The sequence below is a fragment of the Bos javanicus genome, chromosome 19, assembly GCF_032452875.1.
Source record: "Bos javanicus breed banteng chromosome 19, ARS-OSU_banteng_1.0, whole genome shotgun sequence".
Taxonomy (NCBI): domain Eukaryota; kingdom Metazoa; phylum Chordata; class Mammalia; order Artiodactyla; family Bovidae; genus Bos; species Bos javanicus.
In genome coordinates this window covers 32,037,560-32,064,235 of record NC_083886.1, presented here as the reverse complement: position 1 = coordinate 32,064,235, position 26,676 = coordinate 32,037,560, and the positions used below count along the sequence as shown (strand labels likewise).

Sequence of the window (26,676 nt, the reverse complement as noted above, 5' to 3'; positions counted from 1 at the left end):
CTTAGGTTCTGCTCGTTTGAGAGTGAAACAGGAACAATTTAGGAAAAGAAGAAGCCATTCATCTGGTGGTTAGGGTTCTGAACTCAGATTTGCCCACGACCTCGAGTGGAAGTAGAAACAACTCATTTTCAGAGGAGGGGTCGAGAAGAACCCAGACAGCCCTACACTAAATTAGCGCAGTGTAACTCAAATCCCTTTCTTAGAAGAAGAGGAATAAACCTACAGACCCTGGGACAGCACTTCCTGAAAGGTGTACAAAGAAGATTCGTCTCCTCAGGCATGGCCAGATTGGTAGAGGTGGGGGTTGGGGGCAGGGATGGGTGCACACAGGAAGTCTCTGGGGCCAAATGGTGGGTAAGGAAGCCTTTCGTGAAGATTCCAGCTACCCACATAGAGAAATCTGCTTCCATCTGCTCACCCCGACATCCTCAAACTCCTCCTGCCTGGGTCGTGTGGAACACAGATTAAATGCTTATTTGCTCACATGTCAAGAAAGAAAATGTACAAAGAAAACACTACATTAAATTAAATTAAATGCTTATTTGCTCACATGTCAAGTAAGAAAATGTACAAAGAAAACACTAAATCCTTAAAAAGACATCACTTTGGGTCCTGTGCTTGGCCTGTTCCTTGTCTACACTGCAGGGAAACCGGGGAGAACTGAAGACTGGGGGGTACTTTATCACAGGTACAAGGGCCACCTGTATGGGGCCTTAAGCACTTTTTTTTGTCCCTATAAATAAATGTTTTCAGTCTTTCTTTGATATCAGGAGAAGAAGGGGACAACAGAGGATGAGATAATTGCATGGCATCACCAACTCAATGGACATGAATTTGAGCAAACCCTGGGAGATAGAGAAGGACAGGGAAGCCTAGCATGCTGCAGTCCATGGGGTCACAAAGAGTTGGACATGACTGAATAACAACAAAAATAAAAACATGATTTTCCCTCTAAGCCTTCATCGCTTTAAATGAGGAAGCTTGTGGAGAGTGCAGATTCACAGGTTCCAGTCCAAACTGAAGGACTCTGGATGGCCAGAAAAGGTCCCTTCTTGGGGTGGGAAGTGGCTGGTGCTCTGGGCTCACAGGCTCACAGCAATGCCCCAAAATGCCCTTCTCCAGGGGCTACAGGCTGCCCCCTGACCTGAAGGTCAGCCTTGGTCCTCCCTTCCTTCCCTACAAAGATGGTCTTTGCAACCAGCTGTCATTCGTATGAGATGCAGGGGGTGATGAGATGCGGAGGGAAGACAGGGAATTATGTGGGTTCCACCCGGGCCAGTCTGGTGCCCAAACTGTGGATGACAGCAGCTGGTCCATCCATGCACTCTAGCAGGCATGTGGGCCAGGGAAGCTGCCTGCGTGGTGGTTATCATCAGTCACTAAATGGCCAGAGCAAGAGCTGAACTATTAAGTCAACATACAATGGACGAAAGTAAAGTGCCAGAGCAGTCCCTCAAGTCGTCGAGCTGGGCTTTAAGTCTGAATATCTTTCACATGTTTAAATATCTGAATAATAAAAAAACAGCTCCCAGTCCCAGACACTGGACTGGCCAGGGCTCCATCTAAGAGAGCATGACTGAAATGAAATGTAACACAAGTTGTGAATGTGTAATTTTACATTTAAAATTCACAAAATTGGGACTTGCCTCATGGTCCAGTGGTTTAGAATCTGCCTGGCAAAGCAGGGGATACAGTTTTGATCCCTGCTTGGGGAACTAAGATCCCACGTGCCTTGGAGCCACTAAGCCTGCATGAGGCAACAGAGGTCCTGTGTGCTGCAACAAGACTGGATGCAGCCAAATCAGTAAAAAAATCAATATTTTAAAAATTCAAAATATTGCATGTGTGTAATTTTACATTTTCTGGTAGCCATTTTAGAAAATTTAAAAGAGGTGAATTTAATTTTCATAACATGTTACTTAATGTGATATGTATAAAATGTCAAATAGTCTAATATACAATCAACATAAAAATTATGAATAGGGTATTTCCCCTTTTTGGCCCTGTCTCTCTGAAATCTGGCATTTGACTGACACAGCACATCTCAGTGTGGACATTTCAAGCGCTCACCTGCCATTCGTGGCTACCATCCTGAATGTGTGTACTTGGTTGCTCAATCATGTCAGATTCTTTGGGACCCCATGGACTGTAGCCTGCCAGACTCCTCTGTCCATGGGGATTCTCCAGGCAAGAAGAGTGGGTTGCCATTCCCATCTCCAGGGGATCTTCCCAGCCCAGGAACCGAACCTGGGTCTCATGCATTGGCAAGTGGATTCTTTACCATCTGAGCCACCAGAGAAGCCCACCATCCTGGACAGTGCATAAGCATTTAGCTTGTCCTGTAGTTTTCTTACATAGGCAGAGATTTTCTGGGCAAGTTGCCATCAGTAGATCCTTTGAAAGTTATAACCTAGTTGACTGTAAAGGAATAAAGTGACAGCTGACAGTTTCGTACATCAGGCTTTCGTGCGTTTGGTTAATATGAGTCAGTACCATTGGCCAATCAGCTCTAGTATACTCGCAGGACCTGGCTCTTCGTTGTGAAAGGCTAAGAGCCAGATGAGATGTCTGACTCTTTCCTGAATTCCTCTTTGTGGAATTCATGGCTGTGGATGGCAGACCTCGCACAGAGGGTTACTTCTGCGTGCTGTGTGCTGTGGGGTTCCCACAGTTCTCAGAGGTTTGAGTGCTGTGCCTCTCAGTTCAGCTAGTACCTTTTGGGTAGCAAAGGAGTTGCTCTTTTCTTCCTTTTGAAGTTTACCATATCACTCATACTCATCTGAGTGGACTCTCTGCTCCAGCCAAAGCAAGTTAACTCTTAGAACAGGCTTAAGGCTACTCAGCAGATTCTTCTTATCATCAGCTGTCATAATTCTACCCTTCCTCCAAAGCCCCCTGGATGCCACTTCTCCTCCCCCATACTTGTCTCTTCCCTTTTCCTCCCACCTCATTGCAATCAGTCGTGCCTGGTACTGTGATCATATTCTATGTTTCTTTTCCCGCCAGACTGTCTGTCTGAAGAGGAAGGCTCCCATCAGTCTCCACTGCCTCCTCCGGGCAGAAGTGAGAGCCGAGGCTGCCCATCTACCAGCCTTCTCAAGCTAGACTGGAAGAAAAGAGCAGCTCCCTCCCCACCCCCTTCATCCTCACCTAGGCATGCGCTGAAATTCATGACACCAAACCCCAGCAAAAGCTCTTGGAAGAAAAATGAGAGAATGAATTGGAAGCTGGATGGGTAAACAGACTGCGCCAAACTGCATGGATTCAATAAACTAAGACTGCAACAAACCAACTCAAGATAATTACTAATATCAACCTGCATATCTGAGGAACCGAGCCACATAAAATGACAGCCAAGGTCCTTATTTACATTTGATGTTGTTCTATGAAATTCTGTATTTCCTTTGATACAGGATGCAAGCAGGTGTATAATTTTAAAACATTATGGAGCGACATCAATCTTCAGCATCTCTTCCCATCCCTCTTTTCTCCTTATTTCCATCTGTCCATATTGGGGCAGAAGGCAAATTAACAGATTAAAAAAACCCAACTCACTCAGGTTTCTCAGCCTACTTCACAGTTTCTATGTGACTACACGTGAAGTCGCTCAGGGCTGTGTCCTCTGCATGCCTGACGGTGGTCATGTAACTCCAAGAGCCAGATGTGAGGGCAGCAGCATATCACAGCCCTGGATGTTCAGGGCTGGACTGAGCTTCTGCCACCAGCTATGAAACTGGGTCCATCCTTTCCCTCTGCCTGGAGATACAACTCTTTTAATAAGTGTGCCATTGTAGACTGACAGCAGCTGCCTCCCTCAGCTCCTAAATGGCAGCAGGCCCTCCCACTTGCCTGTTGTCCAGCTGAATGGTTTTAGCAGGGCTTTTCCATTAGGCTTTGTGCTGGGCACTTGATGGAATTTTCTGATGGTGAATGAAGTAGATGTGCTTAATAACTGGCGGTATAAATAAGGGATTCTCTCATTGCTCAGAGCTCGGGTAGCATCCTGGACGCTTCACATAACCATGAGGTTGCAAAAGATTAAAATTCTTTCCTTTCCTCTGATCACTGTTGTTGTTCAGTTGCTAAGTCACGTCTGACCCCTTGCGGCCCTGTGGACTGCAGCAAGCCAAGTTTCCCTGTCCTTCACTATCTCCCAGAGTTTGCTCAAACTCATGTCCATTGAGTTGGCAATGCCATTCAACCATCTACTCCTGTTGCCCCCTTCTCCTCCTGCCCTCAATTTTTCCCAGTATCAGGGTCTTTTCCTATGAGTCGGTTCTTCACATCAGGTGGCCAAAGTATTGGGGCTTCAGCTTCAGCATCAGTCCTTCCAATGAAGGACCTCCCCTGATGGGGCAGTAATAATACAGTAAGTCCCCTACATACGAACCTTCAAATTGTGAACTTTCAAAGATGCCAGTGTCAGGCACCTATGACGTCAGACATGAGTGACATTACAGCTTGCCCTCCGTCGCCTATTGCTGACAACCCTTCAGGTCTACCATCTCCTTCCTCCTCTCCCTCCTCCATCAGTAACTTTTCCTGCCTGTTCACTTGATACCAGCCCTGTGTGCCAGCTGTTGTGCTGGACAACTGTACTTTTCAAGGTATTGTGATGTAAGATTAAGAATGTTTTATTTTTTGTGTTTGTTTTTATGCATTATTGGTGTGAAAAGTATTATAAACCTATTACAGTACAGTGCTATATAGCCGTTTGTGTTAGTTGGGTACCTAGGCTAACTTTGTTGGGTTTCTGAGCCAAGTGGACTTATAAATGCGCTCTTGGAATGGAACTCATTTGTGTGTACTTACACTTCTGGGTGCTTGCCACATGAAGGCATTATTCTACAACATTCTACGTTGTTATCATTTAGTCACTCCGTCGTGTTTGACTCTTTGCCCGCCAGGCTCCTCTGTCCATGGGGATTCTCCAGGCGAGAATACTGGACTGGGTTGCCATGCCCTCCTCCAGGGGATCTGCCTACCCAGGGATGGAATCCGCATCTCCTGCATTGGCAGGTAGATTCCTTACCACTGACCCACTGGGAAACCCATGCAAATAGATTTATTGAATCCTTCCCAAAGCCCCCCGAGGCAGGACCACTCGCCCTGTTTTACAGGTAAAGGAACTGGGACGGGGTGAGGCTTAAGTCACTCTGAAGTCACATGCTGAGGATGCAGTAGAGCAGGGAGGTGGTCCAGGGTGTCTGGACCCTGTGTTTCGATGCAGCAGCACACACACTTCTACCTCCTGGGAAAGCAATGCCAGCCACGTCAGCAGAAGACACTGGGTGTCGATTTCTCTTCTGCCTGGAGCTCAGAGCGTGTGGGCTCTGGGCAGCTTGCCAGTCACAGCTCAGTCCACCTGCCCAGTTTCCGGCTCCGGAGCCTGTCTCACCCACCCCTGTGGAAGGGCCACACTCCGTTTCTAGGAGGGGCACCTTCCTGGGTGGTGAGGCTGCTGTGACTGCTATACTCCAGCTCCCCAGAGCCCCGTCCCCAGCCTGGCTTCACCCACCTTTAGTCCAAGGTCCAGCTCCCGCAAGGAGCGCTGCATCTGTCTGGTGAGCACGTTCATCCGCTCGCACTCCTGGAGGATCACGGCCACATAGGGGGTGCGCTCCTCCGCCCTGGCCATCAGCTCTGGGAGGTTAAACTCATCTGTCACCCGCTCCAGTATTTCCTCCAGGACCGCCTTGACCTGCCCCAGAAGGGGAAATACGTGGTTAGGACGAGGCTCCAGCTTCTCCCTTGAAGGAGGATGTGGCAACCCACTCCGGGGTTCTCGCCTGGAGAATCCCATGGACAGAGGAGCCTGATGGGCTACAAGTCCATGGGGTCACCAAAGAGTCAGACACGACAGAGCGACTCACACACACACTGGGAGGCTGAGTCTGCCATTTAGGAGCTCTGTCAGCAGACAAAGAAAAATGAGAAAGTGCAGGTTTAATAGAACGTGTGGGTGGCAGGGGCAGAGAGGGGGGCACTGGGGGGTAAAGAGAAGGGGCCAGGGAGCCAGCGCCAGCCCAGAGTCAGGCGAGCGGGTGGACGTGTGTGGTGGACTCCGTTCTGGCTCCTTCGTCTCATCCCCCTCTTCTTGTAACAGGGCCGTGTCTCCTTTGGTGAAATTACCTTTTCCCCGCTGTTTGGGTGCACGGTCCATGCCCAGCCCTCCCATGACTCAAGTGGGCCAATCAGATGATGTTTTCCAGGAGTGTGAGAATTGAACCTCAAGCCAGGATTCAGGTGCAGAAAGTGGAGGGAAGCTCTCTGAAAGGATGGTCCACCATTCTTCCCTGAGGGACCCGGAGTCACTGTGGTTTCTGTTCTTTCTTGGGTGGATTCCTTCGATACGAGCTATTTCTTGCCTGTTTCAGCCAAATTGGTCTCTGTTCTTCACAACCAAAGAACCCTGACTGAGTTAACGAGTGCTGTTGTGTATTACCCGTGTGAATTTAAGCAAGTCATTTAGGCCTCCATTTTCCCATCTATAAAAATTACCACAGTGTCTTTCTCCCCCACCAACTCCCGGGGCTGGTAAAGAGACCAAAACCAAAAGAGATCTGATGAATGTGGCGGCATCTGAAAGCTAGAAAGAACTCTATATATGGACAAGATTATTAATATTCACTTTGCCTTGTGTTGTTAACATACAACGCGTTCTCTAGGAAAAGAGCTGATGTTAGAAAAAAGAAAGTTAAAAACTCATTGCCGTGTCACAGATGGGTCTCTGGTGCTGTCACAGCGAAAACTGGGATAGAATTTTAATGGTACCTGGAAGCTGCCGCTGGACCAGAAGACAAATGGCTAAAACTACATCACACCTCTGTCTGCGGAGCTGAATTGGGAGAAACAGCCCTGTATCAGCGAGCTGCCGTTTGGACATTACTCACAAAGAAAGGAAAGGACAATCTGGAGTTAACTGTTTCAAAACACGGTGAAGGTGGGGACACAGAGTTCTCTCTGTCACTGATCAGGTGGTGGAGGATTTGGAGAGCCAGCCTGAGGAGGGAGCGGATCCACAGACATAAAGCGCACCCTTCAGATGGGAGCAGGGGGTGCCCAGGGGTGTGGTCTACCTCATTTCTGCAAGCAAATGCCTCTGATAACAAATGCTTATCGTGAAAATCTAAACGCTACATATTTAATCTAAATATTTAATCTGATACTAAAAGCAAAATTCTCCACCAAATTTGCCTCTTCCCTGAAAGGGGGAAAGAAAACCCACCGTGAATTATCTGTTTATAATTTCTGCAGGTGTTCTTCAATGCATATAACTCTACCCATCACCCCCATTCGTCTGTCCGTCTGTCCGTCTGTCCGTCCACCCATCCATCATCCACCATCCACCCACCCATCTCCTTTTTTGCATGTCCGTCACACCTTCCTTCCTGCCTCACTTCTTTCCTCTATCCCTTCCTCTCCCCACTCTCCACTTCTTTCTCTATCAATCACTAGTGGAATCATAACACACATAGCTTTTTCAGCCTGTTGTTTTTGTTTTCTTTTGACTGCTCTTCATGGCCTACAGGCTGTTAGTTTCCCTACTAGGGATCAATCCCAGCCCCCCTGCAGTGGAAGATCAGAATTTTAACCCCTGGACATCAGGGAAGTCCCTCAGCTTGCTTTGTTCACCTGGGAATAGATCTTGAATACGTTCCCTTGTTAGTACATATGGATTTTCCTTGTTTTTTTTTTAATAGTATATATTGTTTCACTGTTTTGGCATGTGCCAAAATAATTAATTGAGTCATTTCTCTGCTGATGGATATTTGGTTTACTTGTTTATCATTTCTACTACTATAAACAGCTCTGCGATAAAGATACCCATCATAAAATCTGTGCCCTTTTGAGTGTTTCCACTCGTTGAAATCCAAGGAATAGAACTATGAGAAACACACATGAACATTTAGAACTTCAGTGGCTGTTGTCAAATTGTTTTGTAATGTAAACCTGTATAACAGACACAAGCGTGCCTGTCCTCTTACTGTCACCACTGGATCTCCTAATACGGAAAAAAACCTTTTTTACCATTGTGTGAAACGTATTTCACTGAACTTCATTTAGTTACAAGTGATGTTGAGAATATTTTATGATTTTTATTGGCCATTTGTATTATCACGTGAATTTCTTTTGTGTCCTTTTCCCCCTTTCTCTCTTCTCTCTCCTTCTTTTCCTTCCATAGATTAGAACTCTGTGTATTAGTAAAAATCTGCACACTTCCTGATAGCTGTGTTGCAAAAGGGTTCTTCTAGTTTGGCAAGTGATCATAGTTCATTCATCTCTGTCACACACACACACACACACACACACACACACACTGTTTCTTGAAGTGGTTAGAAGAAGGAGATAAGGAAATGACAAGAACTAGAAACTTATTTGAACGCTGCCCGAAGAACCCTAAGCCTATTACTTATATCAGATCAGATCAGATCAGTCGCTCAGTCGTGTCCGACTCTTTGGGACCCCATGAATCGCAGCACGCCAGGCCTCTCTGTCCATCACCAACTCCCGGAGTTCACCAAGACTCACGTCCATCGAGTCAGTGATGCCATCCAGCCATCTCACCCTCTGTCGTCCCCATCTCCTCTTGCCCCCAATCCCTCCCAGCATCAGAGTCTTTTCCAATGAGTCAACTCTTCGCATGAGGTGGCCAAAGTACTGGAGTTTCAGCTTTAGCATCATTCCTTCCAAGGAAATCCCAGGGCTGATCTCCTTCAGAATGGACTGGTTGGATCTCCTTGCAGTCCAAGGGACTCTCAAGAGTCTTCTCCAACACCACAGTTCAAAAGCATCAATTCTTCAGCGCTCAGCCTTCTTCACAGTCCAACTCTATATAGTTTCAGTCTTTTCATTTTTAAAAAAGCTAGGAACCTTTAAAAATTAATTAATTGATGTTATTTATTTATATTTTGGCTGTGCTGGGTCTTTTTGTGTTCCTGCATTCAGGCTTTCCCCAGTTGCAGTGAGTGGAGGCTACTCTTTTTTGTGGTGAAGCTAGGAACATTTTTGATACTAGGTGGGTGGTTTGAGTTTTGAGCCACATAAGCTTTCCTATCTTCCTTTGCTTCTCGAGTTATGCCCTATGCATCAAAAGGTCAAACAGGCTGAGTTGCGGGATTTAGAGCAGCTTTCTCCAAGTAGGTTCACCAGCATCACCATTGCAAGGCTGCACATTCCTGGGCGTCACCCTAGACCTGAGAACCTATCCGAAGCTCCCCAGCTCATTCCGAGGCGTATTAACATTTGAGTCATTTTAATGACATCACTCTATACCTGTAAACAAACATCCAGCTCCTTTACTATCAGTCAGTTTGTTTTCCTGAAATCAGTCTTTGGAGCCAAAATGTTTGATAGCTCCGGGTTTCTTAATCCATAATCTTCCAAGTACCAGAGAATCTCTAACTAAGGGAAACCAGGCAGGACTGCAGAGGGGAGGCGGGGTGAAGGAGATGTGACCTTTGGAAACTGAGCTGCCTTGTCCTGAGAAGCATCACAGGCAAGTTTCACTTTAGCTCCTTCCTTTTCTGCCCTCTGCTCAGCCCTCATCAGGGACAGAGCTCCCAGGTTGCCTCTGGTCACCTTAAACCCACTCCACACTCTCCTCTGCTCTTCTGCCCAAGAATTCTCCTCCATCTTCCTTTAGTTTCAGAAAGTGCTGTGCTTAGCAGCACTTACTTGTATGTTAGGAGGCTCTGGGACTGTCATTCATACAGAGAGACCACATTTTCATCTGAAACACTAGTGAGTTCACCAGCATCTAGTTGGCTGAGTGAGGGTGGGGTGTTTAAGAACAGCTCCCCACCCATCATTGCTTAGTTTGCCAAGGAACCACAAGGTCCTTTTCAAGGTCCCCAAACCACAGCTGTTCAGCCCTGCCTTTTCTTCACTTGGGTTGACAAATGGGAATAAAATCTGCCTTGGGGTTAATGGTTCAGTTGGTACAGAATCTGCCTGCAATGCAGGAGACCAAGGTTTGATCCCTGGGTTGGGAAGATCCCCTAGAGAAGGAAATGGCAACCCACTCCAGTATTCTTGCCTGGAGAATCCCTGGACAGAGGAGCCTGGAGGGCTACAGTCCATGGGGTCACAAAGAGTTGGACATGACTTTCACTTTTTTGGGGTGGATGGGCAAAGCACTGACACACCGAAAGTGGGGTACCTCCTGTTAGGTAACTTGAGGGCCCACCAGGTCACCTGACGGGGCGGGGCCCTAGGAGAGGAATGCTGGACCGTTCATGCAAGCGGAAGATGTGCGCCCTGCGGTCTGCACCGTGCATCCCATCGAGGCCCACGGGAGAAGCGCCGCCCTGGGCAGTACTAGGCCCCCAGAATATCTAGGGCAAGCCTTCCACATACCTTTTCTTCTCTCACAGCCCCTGCTCCTTCTCCAGCCTGGCTGTCCCGGGGCTGCAGCTCCAGCACTGTGCGAAAGAGCTTCTCCGATGTCTGGGTCAGGAAGCCAATCTCAGCGTTCGGGTGGAGGCCGTAGAGGTAGGGCGACTCTGGGGGCAGCTGGGCATCGATGTACTGAAAGTCAAGGGCAAGCTCACTTGAAAACCAGCCAGACGTATCTCCCCTCTCTCACCTGACCCGTCCTCTGCAGGGCAGTCAGCGGGTCAGAGCAGGGCCCATCTAGAGCAAAGTGGTACTTCCTAGGTGGCTCAGTGGTTGGTAAAGAATCTGCCTGCAATCCAGGAGACTCGGGTGTGATCCCTGGGTCGGGATCAAAGGACATGGCAATCCACTCCAGTATTCTTGCCTGGGAAATCCCATGGAGAGAGGAGCCTGGTGGGCTGTGGTCCATGGGGTCGCAAGAGTCAGACGTGACTGAGCACGCAACAGCAACAGAGCAGAGTCTAAGTGACAGATGGCTCATTACTTAAAGGCAAATCCGCGTGTTTATTTTCGCATTTCTTCCAGCACCCGGTACATGCTCCTGGACTCTTGGTAGGTGCCCTATAACCGTCTATTAGCTGACAGATTATAGAGAGGGAAGCCTGCAAACCACCGTATCCTCCAACACCTTCTCCAGCCTCTGGTCAAGTTGTTCCATCGACCGACAGTAGGGGATGCTCTTGCACAACTTTCTTGGCTAAAGCTTTCAACGTGTTTATTTAAAAATTCCCTTGATTTACTTTCAAGAGTCTTATTTTTTATTTTTTTTAGTCTTATTGTTTTTAATTTCTTCTTATAGACTTAGTTTTCTGGATTGAGTGACTTTTATGACATATTCTTAAACTTTAGAAGTTAAAAATATGCGTAAAGCTTGTAGTTAACGTTCCTATGACCACTGTTTCCCTTAAGTTTGTTATTCAAGAGTTCTTTTAGGAATCTTAAAAGTCAAGCAACAAATGAGTTTTTTTTTGTTTGTTCTAATTGCCTTTTAATACATTTTCATGGTGGGCTAAATAGGCAAAGATGCACACCTTAAAAATAACTGAAGTAAAAGTAAAATGACCTGACGCTGGGGAAGATTGAAGGCAGGAGGAGAAGGGGATGACAGGGTATGAGATGGTTGGATGGCCATCACCGACTCGATCTCCAAGAGTTGGTGTTGGGCAGAGAAGCCTGGCGTGCTGCAGTCCATGGGAATCGCAAAGAGTCGGACACAACTGAGCAGCTGAACTGAACTGAACAGTAAAATGAAAACCTCCAGTGACAGTATGCAAAAGCTCCATGAGAATGTTCTCTCAGTGTGTGTGTATGTGCCTCTGAGAACAGGAGGGTGAGTGGTCTGCTCCACAAGACCATGTCCCTCTGAAGGTATTCTGAACCACTAATAGAAACTTAAAGTTGGCTAAGTTCTTACCTGAATTTTTGCTCCTAATGGTTTTGTCAATATCCTGAATGAAAACAATCAAGTAAATGCCCGAGATGTTGTTTGTAGAAAAGAGCAACAAATAGAATTATTGAACCGAACGTCAAGAATAAAAAGATCTCTGAAAGTTCAATTTTGTCATTAATTGGAGGCTAGAAGTCCTCTAGGAGCCCTCAAATTGAGCAGGCTGAGAGCCACGCTGCGTGTGAGCTCGTCTTTTTCAGCCGTCCTCCCCTGGCCCTGCCCAGGCGTCTCCAGTCCTCCTGGGCTGCACAGAAGGGAGACCCAGGTCCCTACCTGGTGGTAGGCATTGTAGTCCATGTTGCCGGGCAGTGGGAACCCTGGGGCCAGGGCCAGCTCTCCCTCTAGCATCTCTGGTTTGATGAACTCCTCCAGGTAGGTTCTGCAGAGTCTCCGGTCCCAGTCATCGGTGATGTGGCCCCCGTACATGATCTCACCGAAGAGGTACCGCAGGTCATCGTAGGGGACCTGAGACAGGAAGGGAGGAAGCCCTGCACGCCAGCCTCAGGCCGACCAGATGTGAGCCACAGGATGTGGTGGGTCTGGAGATTAGGAGCAACGTCTTTTTAAAAAAAATCTTTTTGACTGAACTGCACTGCACATGGGATCTTAGTTCCCTGACCAAGGATTGAACCCGTACCCCCCTGCATTGGAAGCATGGAGTCTTAACCACCAGACCACCAGGGAAGTCCCAGGAGCAGTGTCTTATTCATCCGTGTTTCCCTGGTACCCAGCAAGGTCGAGCACCTCTGGGAGCGAGCACCTCTGGGAGCTCATTAAACGAGGGAAGAGTTAGATCAAAGGATGAGAAAAGGTAAGACACAGGCACTCTTGCACACACGCCTGCCCTCGTTCACCGTCATTAACTGTGGCAGTAAAGTCAGGCTCTACCTACGGGTCCTTTAAACCTGCCAAGCTCAAGTAGAGGAGAGCAAAGACGTGGGTACTTTTCTCATTCGCTGCCATTAGTTAGCTTATCGATTAATCGTCTCCTTGGAAAGTTCAGAGTGAGTGAAATACAGCACACGAGTTCATGAATGTTAGCGCTAGGCAGGAAAGCCACTTGGAAGCCTGGGTCCTCGAGGCAGGTGAAGGGATGGTGTGTTCTGTGGTGGACTTCCCAGGACCCTGGAGCCAGAGCCAGAGCATTGCTTCTGGGCCTGATTCACTGTCCCCAGAGAAAGAGGGAGAGGCCTTGCAGAGGCTGTTTGGTCTTCCCTAAACTGAAGAGCGTGGATCATCGGTGTCAGTGTCTCATAAAATGAAGCCATCAGGAGGGACAAAGGAGGCGAGGTGAAGGAAGAAGGAAGCATTTGGCTTCTTCAACTTCAGCCAGACCGTGCTTAAGATGGTGCTTATGCGAGGAGCTGCGTGCATCACCACAAGAAGGTCTCCGTCTTTGGTGAATTAAATTGGGAGCTTGTAGCATATAAGAGTGGGTCTCTTTCTGCCAATCACCACCCCCAGCAATGCTGGGAGTACACAAGGGGGCTGGGACAGACACCCATGGGACTGACTGACACCAAGTGTGAGTCACTGTTAACAGTTTGGTTTCCTGAGCTTTCTCACTACTCTTACCACACCCCTCTCCCTTCATGGTACTTCCTCCTCGGCCTCACGCTGCTCTTGGGGTTGACCCTGCAGTAAACCAGCACTTCCTCATGCCCCCTGGGGGGCTGTAGACCTGCGCCAGTGAGCACACCCCATCTCCCCATGCTGATGCCCCATCATCTTTCTCAGAGGCGCCCTCCGACCTGCCGTACCTTGGGGTTGGCCTCCAGGAAGTTGTAGAGCACGTTCACAGAGATGGTGAGGTCCCCGGTGTTGAAGGGGTAGGAGCGATTCCACCCCTGGGGCCCAAACTTCCGTCTTTCTGCCACCACAGCGTGAAAGTAACAAAGCGCAAAGAGGATGCTCTTAAACTCCGTCTCCCGGGAACACATCTCCAGGGTGTCCTGGAAGGAGATGATGCCCAGCGTCAGAGCAGAGCAGCTGTGACGCGGGGCAGGCGGCGCGGGGGTGCGGAGACTCGGGTGGCAGCAGGACTGTGGGTTGCGCTGCAGACAGGCATGGAGTCCGGTTTGAGAGGACCTTGCCAAGGGGCTGGGCTTTAGTTTAGATTCAGCCTATAACAGAGCTTGGTTACAGTTGCAGTTTGCACACACGGACATGCTAACGACGTTCCCAAGTGTAGCCAAAGAGAAAAGGGTAGGGGGCCACAGAAGTGTTACATTTGTCCTGTTGACAGCACTCGGCACTGGGATGTGGGTGGGGACACCCACAGCATCATCTCTGACTCCCCTCCTTCCTGTCATGTTTCCTTGACCATCATGGAGTCTCAGTAGGTGTAATTACTGCCTGTGTGACTGACGACCCCACGGCCCATCTGCTGCGGGAACTGCTGAAGCAGAGGGCGGTGGGAATTGGAGCCACAAGACACAGAGGGGTGCCCTGCCCTTTACATCCTAATGGACACGTGGCTGCAGATGCAAGACCCCCGAGGGGCCTGGCTGCAGCGCAGAAGGCAGGGGAAATGGTCTGACTCATGAAGAGAGGATGAAAGATGGGAAGATGGAAGAAAAGAAGCAAGAGAGAATCCAGAGGAAGTCGGTGGAACTGTTCTTAGATGTTAATGGGCATGGGGATGAGTGGGGAGGAAGAAACTTGCATTGTGAATGGCTGTTAGGACGTGAACCCTGGATTCTTTGGAAGGAAATGTGTCCTCTGAGTGAGCTCCTCTGTTAGGAAGGAGCAAGATGCTGCTGCTAGAGCCCGAGAGGCACTTACAAAGCTCACACAACTAGATTGGGTTCAGTCAGTCCTGGCATTTCTTCTAGGAGGTGGACCTTAGACTTTGCTTACAGCAATGAAGGGAAGCAGAGGAGACCGCAGAGATTAAGCTGCTGGTAGGTCTGATTTTTTCCCCAGTGAACCCGTGACACACTTTCTCTCTCTGGTCCCTTGATTGGGCACCACGCTTGCCATGAAGATATGGATGTGAAAGGTCAGAGATGGTACAGGAAACAAAGTCACTGCCTCGTGCAAACAGGAACTTATTATAATAATGGCTTTTTGGACAGAGCTATTCTCTGCGGACGTGTAAGGAGCTTCCTTTGTTACCTCTGACACACGTGGAAAATCGAGTCCTGCTGAAAAAATGCCTTTAAGCACAAAGATGAGAAGCCACACTTGTGAAGCTAGTTAACAGCGGGTTCGCTCAAATGAAAGTCAGAATGAAATGATCATCTCCAAACAGCACAGCGGTCAGGGAAGAGGGAATGAAAAGACCCCAGTTCTGCGATTTGTCCCATAAACAGTGAAAATAAGGCTCTGGAGGAACAAAGCAAATCCTAGAGGGTATTAAGCGGGCCACTGTTTCCAAGCATTTGCAAATGCAGAACGGAGCAACTGACACTCTTGTGAGCAATGAAGAGACTCCTGAATCTGTCCCTGTTCCTCCAAATGACCTACTGCAGAGGCTGGTAAAGTCCCAAATGTCAACTGTTGTGTATCCTTCCACAGCAGAACCAGGACAAGCCAGCATCTCTTGGGATATACTTCCCAACTGCTCGATAACTAAGACTGGATGTTGAGCTTGCACGGGGTAAGCCCAAAGACAAGGGCCCCTGGGGAGGCTGACAAGATGATACTAAACCTACCAAGGCATAGTTCTATTATCTTAATAATTAGGAGCTATACCACTGAAGCAGCTGCCGCCCCTTCCCTGTCTCTGCTCAGGACCCTCAGGGCAGGCGAGCAGGGCATGCCCTGCCACTGACTCCTGCAAGAGAGTGTGTTTTCCTCCTGCCCGGGGTGGGGGTGGGGGGTCTGCTCTTTGTGAGGCGAGGTGTCCTGCTCCCCTCCCTCCAGGGCCCTACCTGAGTGAAGTTGTCCAGGGCCTTGTGCAGGTTGGCGTGCATGCCCGTGGGTGGCTCGCTGGTGATCTTGATGGCATTCTCCAGGAGGCCCTGGGGGATGATGTGGCTCCCAGGGGAGGGTGCGGGCTCCGCGCTCATGAAGACCCTGAACTCTGCGTGGCTGTTCTCACTATGCTCCTCCAGCTTCTTCTCCAGGGCGCCGAGCCACTTGGCCACCAGGTGGATATTCTGGTGGGAAGGAAGGAGCCCCCCGCCCCATGCAAACCTCTGCTTAAATGGTGATCAGGAAGGAGGATCAGGGTGGAGGGCGGTACCTGGCCTTTGCTTCAAACAAATCACATCCTAGCAAGACTCTTGGGGTTCTCAGTAATGAGGACCCCTTTTTCCTGCCATTCAAACTATCCTTCCATGTCCTAAGGATCTCAAGCTTGACCTTGAGGCTTCGGAATCTCCTTGTTTGGATGACTTGTTGAAACAAAGGTCCTTGGGCCCCACCTCAGAGCGGCTGATCCATGGAGGGGCCTGAGTGCTTACACTTCTAACAAGTCCTTAGGTGATGCTGCTGCTCCCGGTCTGGGGGGTCACACTTGAAGTGCCTCATGCATGATTACCCTCCAACTTCAGATCCCCACAGCCTGACACCCGGATTTTTTTGAACCTCTGACACTCAAATGTGGGGCCCGTGGACCAGTGATGTTACCATTACGTGGAAGCCAGTTAGAAATGCTGACTCAGACTTACTGAATTTGTGCATTTTAATAAGATCTTCCAGTGATTTGTCTGCATGTTCAGGCTTGAAAAGCATTCATTTAAACTTCTAGCTAGCTCTCCTTCCTCCTCCTCCCTCTCCAAATCATTCTGCTAATTGTTGTCAAACTTATCTTCCTAAAACACACTGGGACATTGCAGATCTCATAGAGGGAAGGTTCCTTGTCTATGCCCAAGCCCCTCTGGTCTTTGAGCCTGTCTCCTCCTCCCTGAGATTCCTATCTGTCAGTCTGTCTATGTGAAACGACATTAATTTCTTAGCACCACCTTGCAGCATGCACTTTTCACTCTAGCAAGGATAGTCACTTTGCTTCATTGCAATATGTTTCATTATGATGGACAGATAAAAGCTCCTTGATAAATATTTGAGGAAGCCTGCTTGCAGAACCTTAAATACACAGGTCAGCACAGGACACAGTGCTGAGGCCACAGCCATCTGGTCTACTTTCTCTTCTATGAAAAGAGAAATAACGGTAATACATGCCATACTTATTTCCCAGAGTTGCTGCAAATAACCAAAGGTAATGGATTTGAGAGGGCTTTGTATACTGTGAAATGCTATGCAGGAGTTAGGAGTGGATGCTAAGATGAAAATTTATTAGAGGAAAGAATTCCATTGTCATCACTCTATCGGAGCAGAGAGGTTGGTGGCTGACTAGAGAGCCGGGGCTCCGTGAGCCGGGCAGCACTGCCACTCCCCAGTGAGAAACTCTGCCGTTGCATCAGGAATCCCAGCTTCTGAGTTTGATCTTGGAGATCTCTCAGAAACCACATCGGGACAAGATGTGACAGTCCAGGGTAGCAGATAGGTACGGCTTGTTGTCTCTGGAGGGGGCTGGGTTCCTGAAGGTGTTAGTGCCCAAGGTGAAGTGAAGTGAAAAAGTTAGTCGCTCAGTTGTGTCCGACTCTTTGTGACCCCATGGACTGTAGCCTGCCAGGCTTCTCTGTCCATGGGGATTCTCCAGGCAAGAATACTGGAGTGGGTTGCCATGCCCTCCTCCAGTGAGTCTTCCTGACCCAGGGATCAAACCTGGGTCTCCTGCATTGCAGGTAAAGATGGATTCTATACCATCTGAGCCATCAGGGAAAACCCAGTGGCTAGAACGGGGCCGCTTTGACAGATGAGCCTGAGACAACTGGGGAGGTCACACTCTCCCATCACTGAGCTGATCCAGTGGGAGGAGGCAGGGACCCTGCTGTCATTCTCTTTCCTCCTTAAGGTCCCCCTGTTTCTGGAAAAGGAGTCCTAGGGAACAACAGGTCCTTCTGCTGCTAGGCTCAAACAAACAGTGAGATAATGAGGACCCAACAGCATGAAGTGTTCACTGAGTCATCAGGAGAGAGGAAGTTCTGGGTAATCAAAGTCAGATGGGAGGGGAGGGACTGGCTTTTCCATTTGATTCTTTCCTCCGTTGCTTTCTTCACTGATTCTTTTACCCAATAGGCTCTGGTTGAGTATCTACTGTGTTCACGGTAGTGTGAAAGGAGGGAAAGTATTAGTCTCTCAGTCGTGTCTGACTCTTTGCAACCCCATGGACTGTAGCCCGCCAGGCTCCTATGTCCCTGGAAGTCTCCAGGCAAGAATACTGGAGTGGGTTACCATGCCCTCCTCCAGGGGATCTTCCCGACCCAGGGACTGAACTTGGGTCTCCTGCATTGCAAGCAGATTCTTTACCATCTGAGCCAGCATCTGAGGGAAGTAGTGTGCTGGGTGCCAAAGGTAGATGGGGATGTCTCTTTCCCTAAAAAAATGCAGTGGAGGACACAGGCATATATATGGTGGACTGTTCCTACAGAGCCGTGGATGCGCTCACAGAGGTGGCTACAGGGTGCTACGGGAGGAGAGAAGGTCCGCCGCTCGCTCTGCCACAGCCCCAGCATCCATGCAAGTTGCAAGAACAGGAATGAGGACAGGCCATGACAGAAGAAGGGCAGCCTTTACTTCCTGTGTTTAGTGAACCTCAACAGTAGGTGTTCCAGACTCTAGATGCCAACATGAGCTCTCAATGAAGAGGCTGAGTTCTGGTTGCACGTGTGGCATTCTAGTCATGAATGTGATGGAGAACATGGACCATGTGACCCACAGGAAAGGCGGAACAGAAAAGAGTTCTGTGGAAGGCATGGGAAGAGATCAGCAGCTGGAAAAGTCCAGCTGAAAGCCAGCATCCTGAGAAGATTAGGAAGTCAGGGGAGGAGGGTGTGGAAGGAAGGGTGGCCCTGGAGGTCCACACAGGGATGGGTCAAGAATGGGCCCCATCAGCTCAGAGTGGGCGTACCTGCAAAATAACCCAGTGGCCTTTCTTGGCAGCCAGGTCCAGCACAGCCTCAGCCACGACCTCCTGTCCTTGCCCCAAAGACACGTTGTGGAAGTTCCGGTTGTTGAAGGTATATCCGAGTTTCTTGCCTGAAAGGAGCATGGAGTGGTCATTAGCACCTCTCATGTCACTGAGTGTTCACCCCCACACAGCACCCCCATCGCCAGCGGCCAGGAGCCATACACCCCAACCTCATGCACAGACCCTTTTACTTCCCAGGGTGGGGTTGCTACGTCTTCCAACTTTTTGTTCCCAAATAAAAAGCAGCACGCTTGTCGAGACAAAGCAACCTCTCCCCGCGCTCTTCACTGAATCCCTGCCAACTAAATACTGGCAGTTGCCATCTGCTTCTACAAGGCCACTGTAGCTCCTGACCTTCCAAACTCCCTGAAAGGAGTTCAGGGTGGAGATCAGGAATGGTATGCTCTGTGCTCTGGGAAAAACTGGCAGAACAGACGTTCACATAGTTAGATATTTTCAGGAGATTTTATGAGCCCGAATTCTTGAATCTCCTCATATCTGGAAAAGCACTGAAATCATTAATGGAGACATCACTCCTCGTGACCAGCATCCAGCCTTGGCCAACCGTGTGCTCGGCTGCATGTACAGCCTTCACTAAAACCATATAAGACACCGACCTCCTTCCCTCACCTCTTTGGAGCAGCTCCTCAGAGCTCTCTGCGAGGCTGTGTCCCAGGCTCTAGGCCTCACTGTGCCCCAAATGAAACTCAACTCACAACTCTCACATTGTACTATTTTTTTTTCAGTTAACACCCCCAAGAGTGGACAGATATGCCCCTCCATTTTGTGCAGCCTCCACTCCAAGACCAGGCATTGGGCCACTGTCCTAGAGTGAAAAGGCTCAGAGAGTTGCAAGTGTGTGGGTATGGCTGGGTTTAGCTTGCTTGATCCCCTGATATATATTAATAATAATATGTATTTTCCCTGGACACCTACTGGGAGGTGTGGCCCCAAGGGGCAGGACTCAGGTGGTTTTAGCTTCCTGTACTTTACTCCATAGGAACCTCCTCCTTGTTATTCCCACCACATAGAACATTTACTGTCGTCATCTTGCGTGAATTAGAGTGAAGAGAGGCACGCCAAGGAAGAGCCTGGCTGTGTGGGTGTGAATGTTGTGCATCTCAGTGTTAGGAGTGGTGTAAGGGAACAGCCACGTGAACACACATGTCACAACCATGTCACTGGCGCAAGGCGAATGCTCAAGAGTTGCTCTGCACCAAGCTGAGCTCCCTTGCTATACAGCAACTCCCCACTAGCTATCTATTTTGTACATGGTAGTATATATATGTCCATGCTATGATGACCTGGAGGGGTGGGATGGGGGAGGTGAGGGAGGCTCAGGAGGGAGGAGATACATGTATTCTTATGGCTGATTCTCACTGCTGTACGGCAGAAACCAACACAGCATTGTAAGGCAATTATCCTCTGATTTTAAAAAAAGCAATGGAAAAATAAATAATAATTATGTAATGTGACAGAGGTGTTAGCTAATGCTGCGGTGATAATCATGTTGCAAAACATGGTGTACATCTGAAGCTTACACAATATTCTATGTCAATTATATCACAATTAAAAACATGAAGATCAATGAAAAAGAGTTGCTCTGCAAACCTGAGAAAGACTTCAAAGAAATAACCTTACTAAAAGACACCAATTCTGCCTGAATACTAGCTATTCACCAATCCAATAAAGTTTAGAGAAAGTATACAGTTTTCTTTAGACAAAGGATCACAAAAGTGTGCAATACCATGAAGGAGTTGTTGGGCAATTTTTCTCAGAAGGTAAGGAACATGAGAGAGAGGAGGAGAAATTAAAAAAAAAAAAAAGAATAAAAGTCTGTACTTAAATTTAGTCTCAGGGGAACTAAAACTGAAGATGCAATTTGATATTTCTGCAAGAAATTTTAAAGAACACTGTCAATATTGGAAGCGTCTTTAAAGCACTAAAAAAAAATATGGAGTTTTATTAAACTGTATAGGACAAAGCCATATGATGACTTTTTGTACTGAGGAATGGTTATTACAGATTCAGCAGAGATGAACCCAAGAAACACCCTTATTAAACTCTACAAATCTTAGCTGGCAATGGATTTGATGTCAGCTTTAGAGCTGGGAATATAAACAGTGGATTCCACAGAAAATACTAGGATAAGGGTGCTGGACTGTTAGATAGTCTCGGTGACATTTCTGCTCACCAAAGAGCCTATTTCGTTTCTTTATTCACAAAGGATAAGGGGTAAAAAGGGCTTAGGTTTAGATTACTTTGAATACTGTGTGCTATGACTTCCATCCCTCCCCTCCCCACTCCTCACCTTTGCCTCATCTTTCCCTTTCTGATCTTCCTTCCAGTGCGCCTTATGGTGGGGCACCACGAGCCAAGTCCCACTGAAAACCTCCTTGACCATCCTGGCAGCTGTGTTTCCTCGAACGCCAGTCTCTTTGAGGACATGACAACTTTTGTGTCCCTGTCCCTCGCTCCGCACAGCCCCAGGGCTGGGAGGAAGGTGAACATTTTTCTAGCCTTCTCTTAGAACTTGCAGACTATTTTTTCTCCACTCTTGTAGAAAAACCCTTTCTCTTCTAAAGCACATGCATCGGTTATATTACCTACTAACTTGTATGTTTTATGCCTTCTATCAACTTCCCAGAGAGAGTCACTTTTATTAAGGCTTTGGAACTTGGTTTAAAATCTTCCATCTTTTCTTGCTTTATCATTAACTTGGTGAACTTTGCTGTCACTGTGGATGACTCGGTCGACACCCAGCCCCATGTTTCCTCATCTTCAAAGAACTTCATTCCATTTCTGCTACCCACTTTCAGAGGCTGCACCAAGGACTTTATCATTAGGAATGATCCTGTGTCTCATATATTATTCTTTCATACTTATTCACAATGATAATGTCCTGCTCGTCAGATTGTTTAATCTTTTAAAAAAATTATTTTAAAATATTTATTTATTTGTTTGCTTTTAGCCGTGCTGGGTCTTTGTGGTGGTGTTCTGGCTTCTCACTGGGGTGGCTTTTCTTGTTGCAGAGCACAGGATCTAGGCATGCGGGCTCAGTAGTTGTGGCACGAGGGTAGTTGCTTAGTGGTTGCTCAGTAGTTGCTCCTCAGCACGTGGAAACCCAGACTAGGGATCAAGCCTGTGTCCCCTGCACTGGCAGGCAGATCCTTAACCAGTGGACCACCAGGGAGGCCCCAGACTGTTCAATTTATTACTCCCTGCTCATATGATCCCACATTAATAAAACACCCAGTGTGTTGGCTCCTCTGTTTAACCTAACCTTCTTCTTTACCTCCCTGTTATTTTTAATATGGATCCAATAACCCTTCATTTGAACCATGATCTTATAAGACTCTTAAGTCTTGTCCATTCTACATCTGCATCACCCAACTTTTGTGAAACCGTAACCCTGGCCGGCTACAGTTCATGAGGTTTTAGAGAGTTGGACACGACTGAGCAATTGACGCTTTTGAACTATGGTGTTGGAGAAGACTCCTGAGAGTCCCTTGGACTGCAAGGAGATCAGACCAGGCAATATTAAAGGAAATCAGTCCTGTATACTCCCTGGAAGGACTGATGCTGAAGCTGAAGCTCCAATATTTTGGCAACCTGATGTGAAGAACTGATTTCTTAGAAAAGATCCTGATTCTGGGAAAGATTGAAGGCAGGAGGAGAAGGGGATGACTGAGGATGAGATGGTTGGATGGTGTCACTGATTCGATGGACATTAGTTTGAGCAAGCTCCGGGAGTTGGTGATGGGCATGGAAGACTGGCATGCTACAGTCCATGGGGTCACAAAGAGCTGGACATGACTAGTGGACTGAACTGAACTGAGAGACTAAACACATACACACGCAATCCTGCACAAACCTGAGCACTAATACAAGAGAAAAGTAACACACCGGGTGAACTGGGGCCACAGCAAGTTGACACTTCTCAATCTCAGGAGACTTTGCTACACTGCCCACTCCCCTCTGCCTTTAAGCTTCCTAAGGGTGGTGAAGGGGGATTTCCCTGGCAGTCCAGTGGTTAAGACTCCACGCTTCCACTGTAGCAGCTGAGGGTTCAATCCCTGGTTGGGGAATTAAGATCCTGCATGTTGCATTGTGTGGCAAAGTAAATAAATAAATACATGTAAAAAAAAAGAAAGCTTTTTTTTTTTTAAGAATTTAAAAATAAATAAATAAACTTCTAATGGAGCTCCCCACTTCTTATGCTCAGCACTTGGCTCCACTCTCTACTGCAAGATCTGCCATCTGGTAGAACACCTTCTATTACTGCCATTGTATCTGACACTGCCCACATCCCTGTTCCATTCCCGTCCATAGCCCCCCCAATGGAAGAGATGCCCCGCTAGTATAAGAACAGAGAGAGGACTGCCTTTCCACACAGAAACAACACTCTGCTGATCTTGAAGCTGCTCTGTAGAGACTGGACATGCTCCAACCTGGCCAACTTCAACTGGTGCTTAAGAAAAAGAGAACGGCGTCGGGAGCAGCGAAAAAGAGACTGTAATCAAAGTGTTGATAATCTAGCTGCAAAGACACTGAATTGAAAACCATTTCTTTGAACACCCCTAGTAGCAGGCTGACAAAAATCTAAATGAGCCCGTTGTTCTGACCAGCACATTGGAAAGAGAAAGAGGAGGCGGTGGAAGACCAAGGTGGTAGATAAATGGAGATGTCAGGATTCATCGTGTCAGTGCCAGATAACTGGACAAAGGAGGACGGAGACCAGGCAACATCATGTACGAGTCAAGTGAAAGAAGGACCAGAGACGATGCCTTGTGAGGGTGGAAAGGGGAGGGCCCGGGCAGACGCTGTGCTGTGAAAGAACGCGAGGAAAGGGTGTAAAGGAAAAGCAAACTGAGCTGCCTCAAAGAACAGGAACATCATCATTGTCATCAGAGTGCCGTATGATGCTAATGTAGTCTTAGTGTTTCAAAGCCTTTTCACACCTGAGATTTCATGTTTATCCTCACAGCAACCCTAGGGGGAACGTAATAGGGGTGATGGGAAACAATGCGTGATTGCTTTTAGATGAACCAAAAGCAAAAACAATGGTGCCAATAAGCAAGTGTGGCTCGTTCAGGAAGAAGGTGATGAGAAGAGAGAGGAGGGACTTCCCTGGCAGTCCAGTGGTTAAGACTTCGTGCTCCCACTGCAGGGGGCTTGGGTTCTACCCCTACTCAGGGAACCAAGATCTTGCACTGTGCACGGTGTGGCCAAAATAGATAGAATGAAGAGACATGATGAGAAAACAGAGACAGGAGGGTAAAAGTAAACGAGTGTTAAAGGACTGATCTGTGAAGGCAAGAAGGAATGCGGTGTGAGTGAGTGGTGGCAGGTTCATGTTAAAACAGGGGCCAAGGAAAGTGGATGGAATTTCCTCTTCCTCCTCCTCCTCTATTAAGGATGGAAAATCCTGGAGGAGACACAAATGTCAGAAAAGCACAGATTCTTTGTTTTTAATTTATTTAATTAAACATTTTTATTTTCTATTGGAGCATAGTTGGTTTACAATGTTGTGTCAGTTTCAGGTGTACAGCAAAGTGATTCAGTTATACATGTATCTTTTATTTTTCAGATTCTCAGAAAAGCACACATTCTTAATCGAGTGTCAACAGATGAGCTTTGGAAGCTTAGAGAACTCCCAAGATCATACAGAGAATTTTGTTTGCCTGTGGGTTCATGCATTTTGGGAGAAGGGCTGGAGTGAGAATGGGGGAAATAAAATCTCTCATCTGACTTTCACGGTGTTAAAACCTAGCCCAATGTTAAGAACTGCCATGGGGCTTCCCTGGTGGCTCAGTGGTAAAGAAAGAATCTACCTGCCAATACAGGAGACACGGGTTCAATCCCTGATCTGGAAAGATCTCACATGCTGCAGGGACAGCTAAGCCCATGTGTCACAACTACGAGCGCTGTGCTCTAGAGCCTTCGAGCCGCAACTACTGAAGCCCACACCCCCTAGAGCCGACATTCTGCAACAAGAGAAGCCCCGCAATGAGAAGCCCCGCTAGAGAGTAGCCCCTGCTTGTCACAACTAAAGAAAAGCCATGAAGACCCACCACAGCCAAATAAATAAATAATAACTGCCACGATGAAACAAAGGGTTAGAGACATGGAGGAGTTAAGAGCATGGATCACACACTCAAAGGCAGGGAAGGATCCCAGGCTTTCTAAGAGGCTACGTAGAGTAAAGCAGTGGATGGTATGATGCACAGATTCTGCCCAACTGCAGATGGTGAGTTTCCTTTATAAGCAGGGGCCTGGCAGACACAGGGGAAAGTGTTTGAGTCAGTCATGTGGATTCCAAACCTGAGAATAGGAGTCCATCAGACAAAATGATTAGACCCAAGATGGGGAGTGCATGATGAACCCAGAGTGTATGTTCTAAATGGGTGCATGAGAAAACAAGTCAAGCCATCCAGAAAGTGGCACAGGTGCGTAGGTAATTGCTAGCTGATGAGCGGCAATATTGCCTCTGCTAAGGAAATGTGCGTTAAGATTAAACCAAGGGCAGGGTTGAGATGATATATTCAGAGACAAATAACCAATATGGTTCAGGGACGGGTCAGCTTGCCTGGAATGACAGAAAGCTTCAATCTACATGATGAAATAGTTGGAGGTCACTTGGCAAAGAACAGGAGGAAATTGCTCATAAACAGGGTATATGAAAGCTTCCAGAAAGGAAAACATTGACTAAAAATGAGGAGGCTCGATTTGTTAATATGAAAGGAATAAAACCCCCATGGGACAGAAGAATACAGAACTCTATCAAAAAAAAACTGAAAGTCAGGAACAACTTAGCAATGACAACAGTTCTTTTATGTGCATTCATTTGTTTGCTAATTCATTCGACTGATATTTACTGAGCCCCGCTCTGTGCTACTTAGACTTTAAGACACAGATAAAATCCTAAGCAAGATGTTGTGGTCCTTGATCTCCAGGGTCTTAGTGAAAAGCAGGTAGGCAAATGTAAGTTAAAATGATAAAAGAAAGGTTTAATTAGAATTGGTTCGGGATTTCCTTGGTGGTCCAGTGGTTAAGAATCCACCTGCCAATGCAGGTGACTTGGGTTCGATCCCTCGTCCAGGAACTAAGAGCCTCCATGCAGGGCAACTAAGCCTGTGCACCCTAGAGCCTGTGCTCTGCAAGAAGAGAAGCCACTGCCGCGAGAAGCCCACAGTCCACTACTAGGGAGTAGCCCCTGCTCGCTGCCACTTGAGAACGCCCGCACACAGCAATGCAGGGCCCACACGCTGCAGCAAAGGCCCAGCACAGCCAAACAAATACATAACACACATTCAAAAGGGCTGCATTAAACACTCTGAAGCAAATACAGGTGTAAGGGAGACCCAGACAGTCTTGCAGGGAGAAGTTCAGGAGAAGATGATCCACGAAGGACGGGCAGGCACTGAACCAAAGAACCGGGGAGAAGTATTTCAGATAAAAGGGATGGATCGTGAAAATGCCCTGGGCCGGGAGAGCTCATGAGGTGATGGCCCTAAGAGAGCCATGTGGCTGGAGTATTAGTGTGCGTTTGGGGAAAGTTAAGATCTGAGGCTGAGGGCTTCCCTGGTGGCTCAGTGGTAAAGAATCCACCTGCCAATGCAGGAGATGTGGGCTCAATTCATGGGTTGGGAAGATGCCCTGGAGAAGGAAATGGCAATCCACTTCAGTATTCTTGCCTGGGAAATCCCATGGACAGAGATGCCTGGTGGGCTACAGTCCATGGGTCAAAAGAAGAGTTGGACATGACTGAGCAATTAAACGGAGAAGGCAATGGCACCCCACTCCAGTACTCTTGCCTAGAAAATCCCATGGACGGAGGAGCCTGGTAGGC

General features: G+C 47.8%; 1 protein-coding gene across 3 annotated transcripts in view; it reads right to left on the bottom strand.

Moving 5' to 3' along the window:
* DNAH9 (dynein axonemal heavy chain 9) overlaps positions 1-26,676 on the bottom strand; it is a 285,157-nt gene that overhangs the window by 6,480 nt on the left and 252,001 nt on the right. For all 3 annotated transcript variants that reach the window (XM_061391097.1, XM_061391100.1, XM_061391098.1), the window contains 6 exons: positions 18,765-18,892; positions 15,721-15,948; positions 13,606-13,797; positions 12,119-12,310; positions 10,360-10,530; positions 5,519-5,701 (listed from right to left, as the gene is read on the bottom strand). In XM_061391097.1, coding sequence (XP_061247081.1) covers positions 5,519-5,701; positions 10,360-10,530; positions 12,119-12,310; positions 13,606-13,797; positions 15,721-15,948; positions 18,765-18,892 — 1,094 coding nt within the window. The remainder of the gene's footprint in view (positions 1-5,518; positions 5,702-10,359; positions 10,531-12,118; positions 12,311-13,605; positions 13,798-15,720; positions 15,949-18,764; positions 18,893-26,676) is intronic.